Raw genomic sequence first — 22,166 nt, forward strand, 5'->3', positions numbered from 1 at the left:
TAATAAAACCTAATTTACTTAAATAGTGTGTGTGTGTGTGTGTGTTTATACATATATATATATAAATATATATATATATATATATACATATATATATATATATATATATATATATATATATATATATATATATATATATATATATATATAAAATATCAGTTAAAAGTTTTTTTCATTTAAAACTGTGTTTCATCAATAAAAACTCATCAGTAATGAATAATAATTGTCTGTTCTTTTAAGAACATTGAGCACTCTTTTTTGTAGAATACATTTTAAAGTTGTTTAAATATATATATTTATATATATATGTATATACATATATATATAAATATATATATTTAAAGAGTTTAGCATAATAAAGATAGCTTCCCCCCTCCTTCCCCTCCTTATCTCTAAACCTGCCATCATAAGATGACATTATAATATATATTATATATTAATTTATGGAACGTTGATTAAACAAAACATTTTCATATTATCACAAATCCATTTTAATCAAACTTATAATAGTTCGATTCCCACAAAGTTTACATAGCTAATTTCACAAAGGTAAGCAGTATATAAGTATGCGCTTACATTAAAGATTTCCCACCCTATTTAATTCTTAATAAAAGACATAAATACCATATACCTCATCATATATTTTTTTTATTTACGGATTTCGTTAAAAAAGTTTCTCTTTTAGCAAATGTTAGTCTGATTTATTATTAATGCTGTGTTAAGTTGAACAAATATTTTCAATTCAGATGCAAAAACAGATTATAAGATTTTCTAAGCGTTATATGAAGGTTGTGAGAACATTACCGCTATCGACTAAATAAATATTTAATCTTTATTCTTCAGAATTACATACAAACTACTTGGTTATCCAGTGTTTTTTTTGTAGATTTATATGCTAACATTTTGTACCTTCCAGTTTTTATTTTGTATTTTTTGGTTTTTATTTTTATTTTTTTAATGCATTTTTAATCAAAAAAGTTTTTTTTGTGAACTGGTTTTCTTAAAAGCACATTTTTACAATAATCTTTTGTTTTCTGTTGCAAATTAGCAGTTACTTGTTGTGACTACCATGTTCTAGCTGTTCAGGTTAAAAATACCAATATATAAAAATACCTATATATAAATAAAACTATAAAGAATATAAAACTTCATTTATATAAAGTATATTTTAATTAAAATGAAATAGAATGTTTTTATATATTTAAAAATAAGAGAATAAGCTTTACTGTTGAATAAAATATTTTAATTTAGAAAGTTTACATACTAAAATGGAACGGAAAATGAAACAAGTTGGAATTTCGTTTCCACTGGCATTAATTGCATTCCAAGTGTTACTTCTTGCTTTGTTTGCTGGATTTGTTGATTACGACTATACGAAATCTGGGCGTAACAATATGTTTTATGCGCGTATAAAACTTTTTAATTTTTTAAAATTTAATATTTGTTTTAAATTTAATATTTTTTTAAATTTATTATTTCTTTTAAATTTAATACTTCTTTTAAATTTAATACTTGTTTTAAAGTTAGTGTTTGGTAAATGACCAACCCCCAATATGCGTTTTTTTATAACGCACATTGGGGGTTGGTCTTAAGGTTAGGGTATAAATAGCGCACAATGGGGGTTAATTTCAGAGTAAATAAAACCATAAATGGTATGTTTTAAACAAGCAAAGTTCCTGAATAATGATAAATTAAAAGTTATAAAAAAGTATGTTTCAGTATTGCTAAAATTACTAAAAATAAAAAACGTAGGATTAGTTCTAGGGTTTAGTGAGCTTTGTGATTTTTTATTAGAAACTATTTTCGTGACGGCACTTCAATAACAATTCCATTCTTTTATTTAGAAGTTCTTCAGATTTTGAGCAAGGTATAACTGCAAATTTTTTGAACCATAGTGTGCTATCGGGAGGTTCAGGTTTTAAGACCATGACCTTTATATATATTTTTAAATTTCAAACTTAGACAGATTAAGTCGTGGACTTTTTATGGTTTGAAGATATATGGATGTATTGGAGATTGACATCAGATTTTTAAAAGCTTTATGGGTGTTTTCTGTTAAACTTTATGTTACATCAAATAAATCGTCTGATTTAAGATTGGTTTTTACACTTATTTGAAATTCTACATTTTTGAATTATGGTTATATTCAAAGACCATTTTTACCACAAAAATTATTTTAAAATTAGAATAAAGAATCTTGTAAAAACTATTTAATTAATAAAAGTTGTCTTGAGTTGTAAGAAAAAATGTAAGTAATTTTCAAGATTAATGTTTTAATAAAACAAGCAATGATGCATGACAAGTTAAGTGTTGACGTTGTCAGTTTGTATTTACTAGTCTAGTTTTTTCAACAACTTCTTTTGTTCAAAGTATATTCAAAGCGGATTTATTCCGCAAACCTCCCCCCCCCCCCTGCATTTCACCCTCATTTCGTTTATTCAAGTTTATAAATAAAAAAATAACAGAGTTATACTAAATAATTTTTGTTATTGATTTTCTTTCAAATATGAGATAAAAGTTTTGTCACTCTTTACTCTTGTCCTCGCTTGCTTTAATCGCTCACCCACAATAGATCGCTCACCCATGATAGATCGGTTGACGTTCCAAAGTCACCAGAGATTCTCATCAACAATAAAAATGGAAGTGTAATAAGTTTACCAGCATAATAGCATGTTTACCACATAAGTTCACCTAAAACTGTTCCGAATTGGAAAAGTTTGTTAACAAGAAAAAAAATTTCTGTCTGTCCTACAACTTTTTCTTTTAATCTAGCTTTTTGAAATTGCATGTATAATGACTTGATTAGGTACCTTCTTAATCAAGTCATTATACATTCCTTTGCAAAATCCACTAAAGTTGAAACTAAAAGAAGTAGATTCATCTAACTCAGGGTGTTGTTTCAATGACAGAAGATGTTGACGAGCTTGCCTGGAGATCCTTTATTGAATTTAAATTAATGTAGAGAAGAAAATAAGTAACCATTTGACGTTTTTCAAATTAAAATGTAGCAATGTTTTGCATTTCTTAAATATATGCTCCGCGTTTATTTTTGTATAAGTTTTTGGGATTTTAGAAACACGTTTGATGAGAGATTAAAATCATGCAAAAATAATTCCGAGCCATTACAATTTAAACTAACAGTGGTCTGATATTCCGAAGCAAAATGGTTATTCGATTGGTCCGCAACACAACGGAAATTATTTAGGTATGCTTAAACTCCTATTCGAATTCAAACCATTCCTAACAGAACAGGATGGTACCTAATATTTACAAACTAATATCTGGTAAAATTTTATCAAGGTTCTTGCTAATGAAATCGTGAAAACTATTGATAAATTTTAATTTTTTCTGAAGAATCATATAGCATTAAAAATTATTTTTGAACTGGCTGCAGTCTAATTAATTGTTTTACAGGAACCAAATGTCGTTGAAAGTGTTTTAGAGCTAAAAATTGTTACTTTAATTTTTTGTACTTTGCAATTATGATGTTCTAATAACTTAAATTGTGTCAAAAAAATAAGCAGCAATTCAGAAAATAAGGTTATTTAATTTCATTATGCAATTTTGTATACTTAGAGGCCAATTTTTTTTAAAAGCTGAGGGCTAACTGATGTTAAAGACGGCTAATCTCTGTTTGGATTCTTTTAGTTACAGAAAGCTTTTACTTAAAATAAAGGTAAAAATAGAATAAAATTAAAGATAAAATAAATCACCGCTTCTAAACAATAAATAATGAGCCATGGATTAGTTCTAAGTTTAAAATAATAATGAAATTAAAATCTGAACTCTATTTACTCTTAGTGAGTATGTAGACAAGACCAGACAAGTTCAAGCAAGCGAATCCAACTTAGATGCAACGATTCACTTATCTATAAACATTAAATTAAAATAAAACACCATTTTATTATATATATAACATTTTAAACTCACACATATATATATTTTTTATATATACTTTTTCTTCAATATAACATGCATATATTTGTTTATTTTTAAAGTCACTTATGAATATATATATATATATATATATATATATATATATATATATATATATATATATATATATATATATATATATATATATATATATATATATATATATATATACATATATATATATATATATATATATTTATATATATATTTATTTATATATATATATATATATATATATATATATATATATATATATATATATATATAGATATATATATATATATATATATATATATATATATATATATATGTATGTATATAAATATATGGGGCGGATCCAGCATTTTTTATTGTTTGAGATACAATTATTCTTAGCGTTCAAAAATTATGACCTTATAAAATTTGTATACCCCTCAATTTGAGGGGTTTACAATTGGTAACTCAATTTGAGGGGTTAACAAAGGTGCTAACTTTAAATAGTCATAGTTTTTGAACGCTAAGAGATTAGTCTTTGAAATTTAAAATTTTTCAATGAATTTAATTTACGTTGAGAAAAGTAAAAAAAAATATTTTATCAACTTGTTTGCTCCCACGTTGGGGGTAGTTGTGGCCAAAATTTTAGGGCTGTTTTGTTCTCAGACTTCAATCACCGCAACTTTTTGCCTAGTATCCTTATTTGACATAAGTATAAACATGCAAATGTTTGGAGTTTGCTCCATGTTTGGAAGGTAGCTATCTTAAACAACAAAAAAATGCTAAATCCACCGATAAATATATATTCTATTAAAAATATATATATATATTTTATAGAATTTCAAGACATTCATGTTATGATTTTTATCGGTTTTGGTTTTTTGATGACTTTTTTGAAAAAGTATGGCTATGGAGCTCTTTCATACAACTTACTCTTAGCCGCAGCCACAATTCAATGGGCAACACTTATAAATGCATGGATAAAACAACGGATGCAAAAAAATACCAATCATTTTGAAGGCAATCCAACTAAAATTAAAGTTGGAGTGACAGAGTGAGCTGTCCTTTTTTTGCTTCTTTTTTTAATTGTTATTATTTTAATTGTTATTACTGTTATTAAAACTGTTGTTAATGTATGTCATTATTATTTTTATTATAATTATTTTTATTATTATTATTAAGAGATTGAATCTCAAAATTATGCAAATTATGCACCAAGAAATGTAAACTATTAGTGTAAAACGTTTTCGAGGTTTGAGGTTTTGGGTCAAGCTGACCCGAAACTTCAAACCAAAAAAAAAAGCAAAACAAAAAAAAACTTAGCAACCTTTAAAATCTTCAACCGGTATCATTCTCATCTCTCTTTAACAACAAATCTAATGAAAGAAATAATGATCGACATCTTTCTCTAAATTAGGTAGCACATGAGCCGAAGCAAAGACATAAGCAGAAAAAATTGAGCAAAAAAAATCGAATGTAATAGTGTTGGGACTGGAGGTCTCAGATAAATATGACACAAATAAACAGGCAGCGAAGAGCTTCTTTAGAGCAGTTGGTTTAAATACCATTGGTATCTGAGAATCAGAGGTTTTAATTACAAAACACAACACAGAACTCCAAAAAACCAAGCTCATGGAGGTCACAGTCAAAAACTTCGAATTACATGCCCTGGTCTTGTCGAAAGCCAGGCATCATTTCGTTATTAACTTGTACATATATAACATATATTTATATAGACCTTTCAAAAGCGTACCGCACGAAAGAATTTCATATAAACTGAAGGCCTATGGCATCGTGGTTAATTGCATAACTAGATAAAAAATTAGTTGACCAATAGAAAATAACGTGTCAAAATAGCGGAGTACCTTAGGGTTCAGTTTTAAAACCGCTCCTTTTTTTTGCTCTACATCAACAATTTACTGGACAACAATGATAGATATCAAAGATATAGATATATCGAAGAATATACCTATATCTAATAGAAAAGAAGATTTATTGAAGATATATCTTCTATTCTAAATGTAATAATATAACATTGTATAAATATAGAAATAAAATAGAAGATATATCAGAGATATTGCTGAGTTAAATGATATAAAAGAAAAAAACTTAATTCAGAAAAGTTACAGAAGGTGAGCTAAATAATATAAATAAATAAAAAATACTTCAATCAGAAAAGCTGCATTCAAATATGGAATTCCATTCTCAACTCTAATTGATCGCAAGAGCAACAACAATTCCTGCTTCAAGGGATCAGGATCAACAACGGTACTCTCACAGCAAACAAATTCAAAAAAGGTGCACGAGTTTAAGTTCCTATGTGATTGGGGGTATGGTTTAACACGAAATGATGTCATGGACTTTGTATGTGGTTTCCTTCTTCGTACAAATCAATCACCCCTATTTAAAAACGGCAGGCCTTGCGAAGACTGGTTTTATTACTCATATTCATCAGTTACTTGACTGAGGTCTCTATTGCCATATTAAGCAAGTGTGGAAAGCAGTTCTTACCTAATATTACAAAGACACAAAATGCGAAAGCTTGGATAAATTTCTGGCAAGAGGTAATATTTGGTACTTATTGATACAAAATTGGTAAAATTGGTATTAATTGATACAAAAAGAGCTTCCTTTTTTTTATCTTTTGCTTGCTATGTCTCGATTTCTTTTTTTTTTGGTTCAGTCTCAATCAATATATAAATACTGTTAAACTATGTTTAATAATTAGTACAATGTGCATACACAATACCATAACATAATTAATACCATAAAATCAAAAAAGTGTTATTCACGTGTTTTTGTCACATCAATCTTTTTTAAACAATTCCGAATTCAAAAAAAAAATAGGTTTTAAAAATCAAAATTTTAAAACCAACGTAAAATTATTTTAGCTTTACATTAAAAATTTGTTTATTTTTTTTTTTAATTAAATTAAATTTTTTTATTTTTTATTTTATAGCATGATAACGGCTGATTTTACGGCGACAGCTGTTCTCATTTCTTATGGTGCAGTTATCGGCAAAGCTAGTCGTGTCCAGCTTTTTGTGATGACTATTGTAGAATGTGTGATCTTTGCTATCAACGAAAACATAATTATGGAGTATTTAAAAATTTCAGACGTTGGAGGGACAATTGTACTGCATGTGTTTGGTGCTTACTTTGGACTGGCGGTTTCATTTATCTTAAAAAACCATTCAGATTTAAAACATAAAGAAGGATCCGAATACCATTCTGATATCTTCTCTATGATTGGTAAACAAAGTTATAATTAAATAAATAGATATATAATCTAATATTTTTGATTGATTTGGACACAAAAAAAACCATGCCTCCATGGCTTCAGTTAATTATATATTCAGGATAATTGTACAATGTTTAGATCAATAACATAATATTAATTAAAGTTAAAGTCATAAACATCGATTTCCAGAAAAAAATACAGTTTTATAAAATGATAATTATGTAAAAAAACAAAACAAAAAACAACAACATAGATGGAACTTTCAATTAATAAATTTTTGTAAATATTACTTTTTTACATTAGGTTTGTACATGCTTTTTTTACACGTTTAAAAAACAGTTCCACCTTTATATATATATATATATATATATATATATATATATATATATATATATATATATATATATATATATATATATATATATATATATATATATATATATATATATATATATATATATATATACATATATATATATATATATATATATATATATATATATATACATATATATTTATATAATATATATATATATATATATTTATATATATATATATATATATAATATATATATATATATCCATATATATATATATATATATATATATGTATATATATATATATATGTATATATATATATAAATGTATATATATATATATATATATATATATATATATATAGAGAGAGAGAGAGAGAGAGAGAGAGAGAGAGAGAGAGAGAGAGAGAGAGAGAGAGAGAGAGAGAGAGAGAAAGAAAGAGAGAAAGAGAGAAAGAGAGAAAGAGAGAGTCTCACAACGATATTACTTTTAGGCACATTGTTTTTATGGGTATTTTGGCCAAGTTTTAATGCCGGTTTACTTGGAGACAAATCAATTCAGCAAAGTCGAGCTTTAGTAAACACATACTTTTCCCTGGCAGCTTGTGTTTTAACTTCATTCGCGTGTTCTTCTTTTGTTAACAAGAAATTTAAGCTAAACATGGTATTATTTGAATTTCAAAACTAATATTTCAAACTTATAAATATATAAATATACTGGCGCTTTCAAAATCTTTAAAAAAGTAAACTGACTATTTCACGTTAAACGTAACTACGTTAAGTTGAAGCGTAATCATTAGAATTTTACTACTATTAAAGTACTACTTTTTAGTAATATATATATATATATATATACATATATATATATATATATATATATATATATATATATATATATATATATATATATATATATATATATATATATATATATATACATATATATATATATATATATTATTATTATTATTATTATTATATATATATATTACTACAACTTTGTACTTACAATACTGACTTATTGAATGAAATAAAAATTTTTTTTTTATAAAGCATATTTCATTATAAGGTTCATATCCAAAATGCAACCCTTGCTGGAGGAGTTGCCGTCGGAACGTGTGCAGATCTAATGATAAAACCCTGGGGAGCAATAATGATTGGAATGTTTGCTGGTTGTATAAGCGTACTTGGATACAATTACCTTACGGTATGTAAAGTACATTTTTATGCTAACTTTACTTGAAATATTTATCAATACCAACATTATTGTCACTTTATTAAATGTCACATTATTACTTATTACTTTATTAAATATTCTTTTTGTGCAGCCAGTATTAAATAAACATAAAATACACGACACTTGCGGTGTTCATAATTTACATGGAATGCCCGGTGTATTTGGTGCATTATGTGGAGCAGTAGCGGCGGCAGCCATTAAACCAAAAAGTTATTATGATAAAGATGAGTAAGTTTGAAATTTTTAGTTTAATTAGTAAATTCAAGTAACAGAAAATTATGTTGTTTAAAAGATAGAGGTATAACAAGTAACAGAAAATTATTATGTAAAGTATACTTTAAAGTATCGTAACTATGGGTAACTTTGCACAACCGTGGGCAACAATCCACAACCAAAGTCAAAGATATTTTACTCTCTAGCAGTTAAAAATTTGAACTACAACTGTAAAATACTTTTGAAGTCAGCTGTATATTCTAGTTTTAATACAAAAATAGTGTAAAATAGTCATTATAACGCGATTTTTTTCTACACAATTTTACTCAAACAGAGACACGCAAATAATTTCTTGCAACTTTTATCTTTTAGGCAGATCAGAATAAGTAGGTACGTGAGTAAAAATCTCAAATTGTTTAAATATAATACTGTTATATATCATTGAAAAGAGGATCAATAGAATTCCTTTAAAAGTTAAGACGGTTTAAGTACCGGTTTTTCGATATATGGATTTGTTGAAGAAACTGTGGTCAAAATTAATTTTTTATTTGCTTAAATAGTTTTAATCTTATTAATTTATGTTGACCACTAATCACTGGGCATATCCAGGGGGATAGAGGGGGCAATAAACCACCACCTTTACCATAAGTAATTGAACAGTGTTTTCAAAAAAAAGTATTTTTTTGGACATAAATAACTTAAATATACAAAAAAGTTGTTATAAATTTATATTAAACCACCAAAGTATACGAGGGGCGTATGTTAACGATAGAGGTGGGTATGGTGGTGATGATTTGATACACCCAAGTATCAGAAACGACTTGTTTTTGTAAATGTTTTTATCTTTACTAAAATTAGTTCAATTAGTATACAAAATAAAATTATGTTACACAAGAATTTACGTATACAAGTGGTGTTTACATTGATATATGGGACAGGCGTATGCTCCCCTCCCCATTCCCCCCATTCCCCCAAATAAAAAAAAAAAGATAAAAAATCACACTCGGTGTAGTTAAGGCAATTTTAAAATATTATGGCGTCTGTATGATATTTTGTAGACTTCGACATATTTCCGTTAAATGATCAGGTCTGCGAATTAAGAAAAGACGAAAAAAATTAAAATGATAAATTTTGCGGTTTCATAAAATATAAATATTTTTAGCAAAAAAAACAGGACCAAAGATCCTTTTTTTAAAAAAAAATCTTCTTAAAATTACAATCACAACATTATAATTTAACAATATGATCTGTTCTGATCGGTTATTGGCAATTTTTCTTAATTATAAGTTCTTTCTTGGTCGGAATTCTAGTATTTTTTGTGAAAATTGATAGAAATATTGTGTTTTGACAACTATATATAGTTAATATACGTCAGAACTAATTAGAACTACGATCAATAGTAAATTAAGGAATTTTTCAAAAGATTTTAAATAATTTTATGTTAACCCCTATGAGCGGAATTGATTTAAAGACTCCAAAATGGTGTTCTTTAAATTCACTATTACGGGCAGTAAAAAGGTGCTAAAATGTGCTTATGTTTCAACACACCCTTATATCAAAAAAGTTTTTCAATTATAAAATATCTGATTATTTATTTAAAGTACAACAACAACGAAGTATAAAACATCTTACTATCTAATGATTTTATTTCAAAATTTTAATAAGTAGGAAATAATATTGAAAACCTTTATCTCTATCATTATTTTCCATTTTTTAATAAAATTTTTTACTTAATCTAAATCAAATATAAAAAACGTTTAATTAAACCCCTCTGTCTCCAGCGATCATTTCTGGCGAATATAAATTAGGTATAAAAAGTGCGACAAAAAATAGACACCTTGCTACAAAAAATTTTGTAATGAAACTTGACAAGTACATAGATAAATGAAAAACTTAAAAGAAGGAATAGTATAGAAAAAAGAAAGAGCATATCTTCGACATTAATTTCATGCACAAAGTACAACAAAGTTTTAAACATTAAAAAACTCAGTAAAAAAGCCATCTAGTAATTTAATAAACCTAACAGTAATAAAGGTTAACTATTCTAGTTTCTAAAAACAGTCTATGTTGATATCAAATTCTAAAAAAGTTTCCTAACTAAATACGTCTTCACTGAGCTTACTAAAAAAAAAATCTAAATAACGTGGCACAGTTTTTTAGCACAAAATTCGGTTCCGTAAAACGCGGGTTTCCACGTACCTAGAATTAGACCTTGAGGTAAGTAAATGGCATAATATGCTCATCGTAATATTGGTTTGAATTACTCTATGTTTTAATGCGATTCTCAGTATAGAAGAATAAAAATTACCAATTTTGTAAATAAATTTTGGTCTAAATTGGGATAACTAGTTATTATAACTCGTTATTGTGCAAAGTTAACTTTGCACAATGCGCAAAATAACCACAACTGTCTTTAATTGTCTAAAAACAATACTTTTTAAAACTTGAAGTAAATTCTATATATAACTTTTTATAAGCAAAGTTACTACATAAATTATTAATGTTTTTATTAATTTTTTTGCTAATTAAAAATAACATTCATGTTTTGTTCATATGTCAAGTTGTTTCAAAGCCAGAAAATATTAAGACTATACAAATAATGACCTATCAAAATGTCTTGAAGAGGTAAAATGTAAAAAGCTGTCACAAAAACAAGCTGCTGCTAAAGATAGCATTAGTCGAAGAATGATTTGTTACAAACTTAAAGGCAAACACAACTTAAGACCTGGAAAACCATACTTCTTTTCCAAATTGTGAAGTGTACCATTCAATTGAGTAATATTAGATTTCCAATCGGTAAAGAAGATTTATGTCATATTATGAATAATTATCTAATTAGTTCAGGAAAAAAAAGTAAAAGAGTCTAAAGTCTTTCCAAGGCCTGATTTAGTAAACTTATTTTTACAAAGACATCCACAGCTTACAAATAAACTTGTGCCAAACTTAAAAAAATCTAGAGCAATCGTTAATGAAGAAGTTTTAAGGGAATATATTCAGCAATTATCCAAAAATGTACAAAATGTACCTCCAGGCAACATATGTAACTACGATGAAACAAATTTGACTTATGACCTAGGCTCAAAAAAATGCTTAGTCAAGAGAGGTAATAAATATCCAGAAAATATAAGAAACACTTTTAAGACAAGTATTTCTATTATGATATCAGGTAATGCTGCAAGTGAAGTTCTACCACCTGCAGCATTGCCTGATTTTCTCGTTTATAAGCTTTAAATCTGTGGTCAACTTGGTGTGCAGGAGGTTTTGAGTCAGATACTTCAACACTAAAAGTGGTAGTAGAATTATTACAGAGTACAAAGATTCTCCTGCTGGCTGCACAAAAACATCCCTTGAAAGACAACATTTTCCAGAACTTTTAAACTAGTTATTGAATGCAATAAAATCATGATAACAACTTATAATCCGGTTTTAGAAAGTGTGGTATTTATCCAGTAAATGTCAATCAACTTCTCTCGCACTTTTTAGAGAGATAATCGTACGATAAATAATTTTTTGAAAACAGCTTTAAGATTTTTTTACAAGAAAAATATAAGTGCTTGCAATCTTCAAAAACTAAAAAACGAATAAAAAAAGCTTTCTGTTCCTGCAGGGAAAAGTGTTGTGCAAAGAAAATTTTGATAAGAGTTTTGATATTGCCTCAAAGCTTGCAAAGAAAAAAAAAACGGAACAAAAACACAAAACAAACAAAAAATTTATAAATGTCAAGGTAAACAGTACTTATGTGAAGCCAATGGTAAAAATATTAAATGCTTGTCTGACACACAAGAAGATTTTTATAAATGGGACAATATTTTTTTTACATCAAGGGGCCTCAAAAAATAACCTAAACTAGAGAACTTTATAAAGTACTTTTATTAGACTTTCATTTTTTTTGAAACTTGTTTAGTTTGCTTTTATTCTTTATTTTGAAAGGTATATTAAAGGCGCACATTAAAAGAAACTTTGTGTTTTTAGTTTTTAATATGGCTGTGTTTCTTTTATCGTGTTAAATTTTTTATTAACCAAAACAATTGTAGATCTGATTTTATTATTTTTTTAATTTATTTTTGTTCGTTTTTAAACTCTCGTTAGAATTTCCTTTAAATAGTATGATAAAAAGAGTTTGAATAGCAAGTTCATATAAACGGTAAAGTTTTTCAAAATTTTATAAGACTGTGCCAAGTTAGCCAATACCCCGGTAAACTTAGGATATAATTTAGACCGCCATGAAAAATATTTCTTAAATGGTTAAAAAAAAAATTCTAATAATAACAGTTTTTAGATGGTCTAAAAAAAATTTTTGCCAAGTTTATATAAATATTACAGAAGTTTAAAGCCAATTGTTAGAAACACAAAACAAGTAATTTCAAATTTTTGCGCAAAGTTACCCTAAGTTACGGTACTCTGAGTTTCTTCGGAGTCATCGAGTTTGACTGGAGTCATCAAAGAAAAAAGTTTATTCAAACTATTTGATCAAATATTTAGATATAGTTGGACTTCGATGAATTTTTATTTCTTGTCAGAGTAATATTTTTAGTTATAATGCGAATCTGCCTAAATGTCATTATAGACTTGAATGTTTTGAAATCTTTATTGATATCTTCTTAAATGGCTACGGAGGCATCACCATCGCAGGGGTCGTCCATAAATTAGGTCACGTTTTGGGGCAGGGGTTGGTGGTTTTGTGATGACTCATACGAAACATTTTACTAAAGGGTTACGATGTTGTGATGAGGAAAGCAAGGGGGTCTAAATGGTCAAAAATTGCGTGACGTAACTTATGGATAACCCTCTTACTTCTTTTTTTGTAGTATTTCTCCATCATCAATATCGTGCATTATTATTTTAGATTTAAAAGCGGAGACATCAAACAACAACAACAATTTTTTTAAAACTCTCCTTTTTGACTTTTTCTTTATCGCGCACGAATAATTTCGTAATACATCATAACTGTCAGCTTATTAACTGGACAACTTTATAAAGCGTTACAGCGGGTATAGAAATTTTATCAAACACATATTCAATCCTTTATAAGGGCGGACGCGAAAGACGCTTAACGTCGGCATAAAAGTTGGACATGCGTGCCTAACTTTAAAATCACCTTCTTTGGAGCGTCACCTCCCTAAGTTCCCCCCCCCCCCCCGTAAAATCGCTTCTGTATATATATATATATATATATATATATATATATATATATATATATATATATATATATATATATATATATATATATATATACGCACATACACACACATTTATATATATACAAAAAATGTAGCTTATTTCATTCATGACACAATTCTGATGTCAAAAGATACAGTCAAGTAATTTTTAATTATTGATCTATATTTTTAATTTCAGCTTTTTAAACATTTACACGCTTGGTGAAGAGAGAACTCTTGTTAAACAAGGTTGTTTTCAGCTTGCAGCATTAGTTGTTTCTCTTACTCTGGCTATAATTGGAGGACTACTGACAGGTTATTGGTTTATTTAAAATGACTCTTTATTTTAATATTTATGAAAATTTTGTCCCGATTGGCAAAAACACTTTACAAATAAATACATTAATGAGTATTTTTAATCTATTTTATGTGTGTGTGTCTATATATATATATATATATATATATATATATATATATATATATATATATATATATATATATATATATATATATATATATATATATATATATAGATATATATATATATATATATATATATATATATATATATATATATATATATATATATATATATATATATATAATATATATATATATATATATATATATATATAGGACTCCTATTAAACTTCTTCGAAAGCAATTTTGATGATGATCATTTTGACGACAAAGGAGATTTTGAGGTATATATTTTTCTTTGAAAACTTTACAATGATTTAACAAGTTTTTTAGCTTTTCAATTTTTTTTTAAAGATTCCTGCAGATCACGAATATTGCGAGGAATCAAACAAAGATCAATTAATGAAAAACATGAACGAATGAAGAACTTCAAAATTTATTTATAAATAACTTAGCATCAATAGTTTTTTTTAAAGATAAAATTCTTTTTTTTAATTTAATTTATAAGGAAAACAAATAGTGGTATGAGAACATGCGTAAATATTTCATTGAAATCCTTAACTGTTTGTTTTTATTTGCGTCTACAAATTAGGAAGTCTTGCATTTAAAAAAAAATTAAGAATCAACTAAGGTAACAGTTACTCTTGTATTAGATAGTTGATTTTCAAATTCTTTTTTTGCCATCAATATAGTTCTTTTAGCCTCATTTAGCCGGCTTACATTAAATGTAATTAAGTCTCCTATTACCATACCTGGATTAATATGATAGCCATTTACGATAAGATTTCTAATACATGTCCCTACACTTGCTTCTAGTAATATTTTAGCCTTCCACAAACTCACCTCATCGCCTGATTCAATTTGTATTTTAACGTTGGTTTTTTTATCCAATAGTGGCCCGTGACAAATCAAATACTCTAAAGTACATGCTTCTGCATGTTTGAAAAATGACACCAATGAAGTTATATATTCAAATGGTACAAATTTTTTAAATAATCGTTCCCATTTTTCTTCTTCTTTTTTAACTAAATTACCAAAAAAATCTTTCAGAAACTTTTCACAATTTTTAAGTTCATTTAAATCGCCAACGTCGTGTGCGACACAAATATATTCTGCCACAAGTTGAACGACATGAAAAGTTCGTATGCAATGAAAAACGTTGCCTTTCAATCTGTTTTTTTTTAGTAGTATGCACACCAGGTCAACAATTAGCCCAAAGTCTTTCAAACATACACCGAATAACGCCGGTTTTACAATTTTGTCAAAAAATAAAAGCCCTTTGAGGGCAACCTTACTTTTTTGATCTTTACAATTTTCCAATAACTTTATATAGTTAAACTCGTCTACAGAATTATCTAGTACACATGCTACAGTAATATCAAACTCTACGTCCGCTGCATCACAATACTCAATTTTGATTTTCAGTCGCGGACACCGTATATTTGCAGCACAGTGGACATACTTTAAACCAAACGATAAAAGTTTTTCGCTCAACATTTCTAAACAAATTGATACAGACTTATCTTTAGGTGCAAACAAGCATATGTCTACATCTCCTCTTCTTTGAAGTAAATAAGAGCCAAACGGATGTATGCAACACTTGCCGTAATCATCTACAATAACTGCCTTCCAAGCATCTTTAATAAAATCCATTCCAGATTTAACAGCTTCGTCATATTGAATGGTTTTTCTAATTCCCATTTTAATTAACAATTGTTCAAGAGTCAATTCGTAAAAAGATGGCTGCTTTTCTTGAACATTATACACGCAAAAATTTACATTTGGAAATTTCTTACTGAGACTCTTAATCATTTTGACATTATCTTCTCTATCATCCCAAAATTTCAACTCTTTTACCGTTGGTAATTCTTTTAACAAACTTTCCACATACTCTTGTTTGTAAAGATTAACTTTTGTATCTCTATATCCATTGCTTCCATCTTCTGGCTTTAACATGACCCGTGAAAATGTAAGTTCGTATTCATTTAGAACGGCTAAAACTCCATGTCGAACTCGCTCCAATCTTCCTGTTAGTAGGATTGATAAAGAACATGATTTGTTCTTGTGTTCGTAATAGTATTGTAGAGATGGTCCTGGATAAATATATAAAGGATGAAGAAGAGATTCAACGTTAGATAGCCATCCTTTGTGAGGCCATCTTGTTCCTATAACGACAACAACAACAACAATTTATTATTAACCTGAGTAACATATTTTAAAGCATGAGATCGAAAACAATGAGAAAGAAAAATCTTTTCGAAAATATTTAAAATAACTGTTTTTTACAAATTTCTTCAATTTTAATTTTAAGTTAAGAAATTAAAGAGTATAAAAATACTTTTAGTTTCAAAATTTTTCTTTATTCCTAAAAAATAATCTTTCATTGCTGGTGATAGTACCCATTAATTTCTGCACAACTGTTATTGTCATTATTTTGCTAATGGATGACCATGCTTTCAGCAATTCTTGTACTTATTTAATAGTCTTGCCTGTTTTACGCAATTATCTTTTGCCAATACCCCAATATTTTTCGATGGGCCGGAATTGTAGGCAGCTTAGTGGATTGAGCTTTTTTGGTATAAAATTATCCTTTCTCAATTTATACTACTCAAAGGTTTTTTTTAGCGTAGTGGCACGAAGCTAAATCAGGCCAAAATAAACAAGGTCTAGCGTGCGATCGAATGAGTGGCTAAAGTCACTTTTGAAAGCACTCTTGAATATAAATTTCTAATGTTAAAGTTGGTGACGTCACAAAGGCTCTACTTTTCCACAAATTACTTCCCATAAGAGCAATTTTTGCCATAGTTATTCACAAGTTTGTATTTATACTTGCTTACACCGTTACGAATAATAGTATAATATCTATCACCAAGAAGTTGTTTAAAGTCGCGTTTTATGTAAGTCTTGTCGTCGATCAAATTGCAATCATTCAATTTTGTCAAACTTGGGTTTAAAGTTTACGTGCTCGTGATTTGGCAGTGAAATTTTGTTTGTCATAACGATTTGGGTGTTTAATTGCTCAGAAAGACTTGTAATTGTAGTACTTCTTCACTTTCCTTACTAAAATATCAGAAACTTTGTACTTTTTGGCTCTATCTCTGTTAGGCAAGCCTGAATTTCTTTCGAAAAAAACAAATTTTATTTACCACTGATTTGTTAAAAAAAAATTTTCTTCCTGATCCTTTAGCTCGTTCGATGGATAGAGCCTTCTTACATTGTTTTATAACCCTTCTAATAGTAGATATAGGAATTCTAGTAGCTTTTGAGATTTGTTTGTAGTTCTATGATGGATTTTCTTCATGAATGTGCAAGATTTTTTTTTCAGATTTTCAAATTGCTTTGATGACATTTGATAAATTATAATTTGAATTTCTTTTTTTTTATGACTTTTGGACAATTACTATCATTACGTATAAAAATATTGTTTTTTTTTTAATGTGTTAGTAATTTATTTTGAAAGTATATTCTGTTTCTCATTTTTTTGGATCTTATGCTTTATAAACTGAACACGTAATATTGATCGTATAAATTAAATTTTTCTATATCCAAATTAAAAAAAAATTTATAATCATTAAGATAAAAATTAGGTTATTATGAAATATTGACGAATAAAACAATCAACTAAATAAATTAAGGTGGATGTTATAAATGATAAATATAAAACAGTTCTTTTTTAAAAAAGTTTTAACAAAAATGTTCTACTACTTATAGGTAGCATTAAATTTTACTTACGGATATGTACACTTTACCTGTCAATTTTGTAAAAGCATTCCTACCATCTACGGGTCCAGGTGTGTGAAATAAAGTTCCATCAAAATCAAAAATATACAATGATCGTATAATCGAAGGTCCAATATATATATGAGCTGTTACAGGTAAAACTACTTCTCTTTCATTTTGATTGGATTTTTCAACATTAACTAAGTTACCTTTAGCTGACCCTTCAAACGTACAATTCTTTAGACACTTTCGGCTTTCTTGTTCATTAATAGCTATTTGAACGCCAACAACTCCTTGCAAAATAATTTCTTCTTTAGGTTTAACGCATTCACCGTGACGTGTAAGGGCCGTTATTGACTGTTTTGGGCTAGCGTGCTTGCTAGTTGATATAGTAATGTGTGGTTGGGGTAACTTGCATAAGTCTAAAGCTTCCAAAACAGCCACTTCAACATCAGAATTTAACATATATCCCACCACCTTAACTTGATGATGACTTCCTAATTCTAATGAGTTTAATTCCTCTAATGATGGCTTATAAATGAGTGTCATATGATCAGCATGTACATTTTCATGAACCACATGAAACTTTTTTAAAAGTAACTGTCGTGATTCATCATCCAAATAAAGAGCAGCATATAGAACATTATCTGCTCTAACGACCTGTTTATCGTTTATTAAGCTACTTAAACTGAGTTCTAAAGATTTATTATCAATGTAACGAGCTCTAAAATCTGACTCCCAACGCTTCCACATAGCTGCATGGATCTGATTTGCAACTGAGTGTTTACATCTTTCATAAAATTTAATTCTTGTACTTTCATCATTGCAAGGTATTTCTAGTATTGTTACATTATATCCGCAAAACAAAGCTATTCGTTCGTAGATCTGATACTCCCATCTCTGAGAATGAGAGTTTTCAACTATTATCAAATCTGTCTTTTCATTTAAGGAATTTATCATTTCGTTTCGGCAATACGCATGCGCCATTGCTATTTTTTCACCCGTGAATTGGTAAGCACATTCCTGGCTCTCAAAGTAATGATCTGCACTACAAATAGACATTGATAAGTTCTTATTTGCACTTGCAATTTGGGAAGAAAGAAACGTTTTCCCGCTGCCTGGCAAACCACGGATTATTATTAAATGCTTCTGAAGTTCTGTATGGAATTTGTTGAAAGAAATATTTGCTTCTAATTCACATATTGCTTGTTCAAAGTGGTCGAAATTTTCAGAAAATATAAGCGATAATAACGAATCCGCTTTATCTTCCTGAATCAAACTTGCCTCCAGCAAAGTTTTAACATGCTCCGCTGCTAATGACGGAAGTATTGGTGAAATGCTGCACAAATGATTATATATTAATGACTTTGTTACATAAAATCCATCAGGACCTCTTTCTTTACCAGTTAAGCAAATGCGAAGCTCTTTAATACACTGTTGACCGAAGTGAGCTTCTTTACACCCAGTGTAATAAAAATCATTGATACCGGTAATATTAAGTTTATTGCAAATCGGTCTTGTTAGCTTGAGGATAGTTAAATGAGGATTATAAGGTTCATGATTCCCTGCTAAATTGATTCCAGCATCTGAGAGTTTTAGTTTGCAAATTTCTGCAAATTTAATAAACAAAGGACTCTTCTCAATTTCAGCGTAAACAACCAACCCCCTAAAATCTTTAACACATTTTATATTCAATCGGAATGTAAACATCGGTAGCATTGATACAAGTATTGGTTGAATAGACTGCAGAACATTACTTGCTTTAATCGTATCATTTTCATTTTGCAGAAGAAACATACATATAGTTATATGAAGATTTTCCAGATTAATGAATGCTTCTTCTAGTTGTTCATCGCAAGATTTTATATATTGCTGAACCTAAAATAAAAAAACTATTTATAAAAATTTACAATACATTTATAACATTTACATATGTGTGTATATATATATATATATATATATATATATATATATATATATATATATATATATATATATGTATATATATATATATATATATACATATATATATATAAACACACACACACACGTCCCTGGTAGTACTGGGCTTAACCTGTTTCTTCACGCAGCGGCTTGTTCGCCTTGGTTCGTGTTTCGGACTTAAAAAGTTGAGAAAAGGTTGTAACCACAATAAAGTAGCCTCCAGCACTGTATCGGCTCTCTTGGTTTTGGGGAGATGAATAACATTAAAAAAAAAAATTAATGGTGATTTAATGTGGTATTTTTCTGCCAAGCATAAGTTGCAAGATTTACTACCAAGTTTGAATGGCTATGCTTTTTCATGAATACTGTTAGGATAGCCTCTAAACCCTTACTTTGCATTCTCATACAAATTTTGAAAGTTCAGTGGAGTCGGTCTTACTTTCATTAAAAAAAGAAATTTTATCCTTATATTAATTGCAATTATAAATAAGATTTTTTTAAAGACATTTTCAATTGAGTGGGCGTAAAGTGGTTTGTCGGCATTATTCAGGAGTATTAAATAGTATATACTTATTAGAAGTGGTAATATTCTTGATGGTAGAAACGCAGCTATAACTAACCTATAAGCTGTTCCGGTTAAAAAGTTCATGAATTATGTGAACTTTATCTATAATATTAACTTCAGACAAAACGGAACTAGTTTATGTTATTTCGAACTTGTATGCTACTGATATTTGGCCATTTCAATAGTAGAAGGTGTTGGTTTCAGAAAATTTGCAGTTAATTTCAAATTGAGCTAAACATAGGATTGTTGATGACATTCTCTCGTCTGCCTGAAATGTTTCTCGCCATGTTTATAGTGAAAGCAGAACAGAAACTTAAAACAGTGTTTAAGAAGCAGAAACGTTTTGCAGATGCGACTGATTTGTGGACACACAAACAAACAACAATGTCATACATGACGAATACAGTATCAACGACCAATGGAAATTGTCATACACTGTTGCAACAGGATCAATGGAAGAAAAACCCCCAGGTTTTAACTGGAGGAAGGGAGGGAGGGGGGATTTTAGTCCAGTCTAATAATCAGGAAGGAGGAGGGGGTCTTAATAAATGGATGGGTAAGAACTTTTTACAGTACACGAATAAACAATTAAATTCTAGTGTGGGTTGCGGTCAAATGCACATTTTTTTAAAGCTGTTTCAATAGAATTCGATAGAATTTATAACGCTTAAATAAGTTTTATATGAGAATAGTTTTATGTGAGAAATAAACGAAAGCCTAAATTTTGACAAATCAAAATTTTTCAAAAGTCAATGATTTTTAAAGCCTAATTACACTAAAAGTTTTTATTCTTATCAGCGACTGGTATATATTTTTTTTTAAGAATTTTTTTTTTAAGTTTTGAGATGTTGCTTTTTTGTTGATAAAAGTTTGTAAAACAGAAAAGTTTGTAAAACGGAAAAGTTTGTAAAACAAGTAAAAGTTTGTAAAACGGAAAAGTCTTAATAAACATAGGATGGGTAAGAAAAGTTTCCAAAAATTAATAAATGCCCCCTCCAGTGTATTAAGATTAGCTTAGAAGTGAAAGATACCCCGCTTCAGTTTTTGAAATCATTAACCTCATTTGCACAGGTAAGGAGATGATGACACACATGAAACGTTCAAAAAATCAACTTAAATCAAATTAACTGATTGCAATCTGTTTCAATCAGGTAGAACTCTCAACCACAATGTTGCAATTTTTGTTGACAAATTTGAAGTTATTACAACTTTGTCAGCAAGAGAACAACATAAAAAACTTTTAAGAAAATTATTTGATGTGAAAGAGACTTTGTTAAAGGATTTCATCACAGTGTTAACGCCATTTAATACCGCTACTAAACATCTTTCAACAGACAAGAAATACACTTTGCACATGGTTGTTGCTAAATATCAAATAAATAAAAATTATTTGGTATTAGCAACATATAGCATTATCATAAAAGACTTCAAGAAATATTT

General features: G+C 28.1%; 2 protein-coding genes across 3 annotated transcripts in view; one reads left to right on the forward strand and one right to left on the reverse strand.

Moving 5' to 3' along the window:
• Positions 1–1,222: 1,222 nt before the first annotated feature.
• LOC100214337 (ammonium transporter Rh type A) lies at positions 1,223–15,058 on the forward strand. The gene is made up of 9 exons (XM_065817764.1): positions 1,223–1,407; positions 4,747–4,963; positions 6,869–7,161; positions 7,963–8,132; positions 8,538–8,675; positions 8,797–8,933; positions 14,277–14,392; positions 14,714–14,781; positions 14,852–15,058. The coding sequence occupies exons 1-9, from the start codon at positions 1,269–1,271 to the stop codon at positions 14,918–14,920; spliced, it is 1,347 nt and encodes a 448-aa protein (XP_065673836.1). The 5' UTR covers positions 1,223–1,268; the 3' UTR covers positions 14,921–15,058.
• The window catches only part of LOC105843712 (uncharacterized), a 32,763-nt gene continuing 25,514 nt past the window's right edge, over positions 14,918–22,166 (reverse strand). For both annotated transcript variants that reach the window (XM_065817762.1, XM_065817763.1), the window contains 2 exons: positions 18,247–20,095; positions 14,918–16,662 (listed from right to left, as the gene is read on the reverse strand). In XM_065817762.1, the coding sequence (XP_065673834.1) occupies positions 15,113–16,662; positions 18,247–20,095 (3,399 nt within the window). In that variant the 3' untranslated portion in view covers positions 14,918–15,112. The remainder of the gene's footprint in view (positions 16,663–18,246; positions 20,096–22,166) is intronic.

The sequence above is a fragment of the Hydra vulgaris genome, chromosome 14, assembly GCF_038396675.1.
Source record: "Hydra vulgaris chromosome 14, alternate assembly HydraT2T_AEP".
Taxonomy (NCBI): domain Eukaryota; kingdom Metazoa; phylum Cnidaria; class Hydrozoa; order Anthoathecata; family Hydridae; genus Hydra; species Hydra vulgaris.

Coding starts and splice junctions, on each gene's coding strand:
- LOC100214337 (XM_065817764.1), top strand. CDS start 1,269: ATGGAACGGAAAATGAAACAAGTTGGAATTTCGTTTCCACTGGCATTA. Junction 4,964..6,868: donor ATTAAAGTTGGAGTGACAGA/GTGAGCTGTCCT, acceptor TTTATTTTATAG/CATGATAACGGCTGATTTTA. Junction 7,162..7,962: donor TGATATCTTCTCTATGATTG/GTAAACAAAGTT, acceptor TATTACTTTTAG/GCACATTGTTTTTATGGGTA.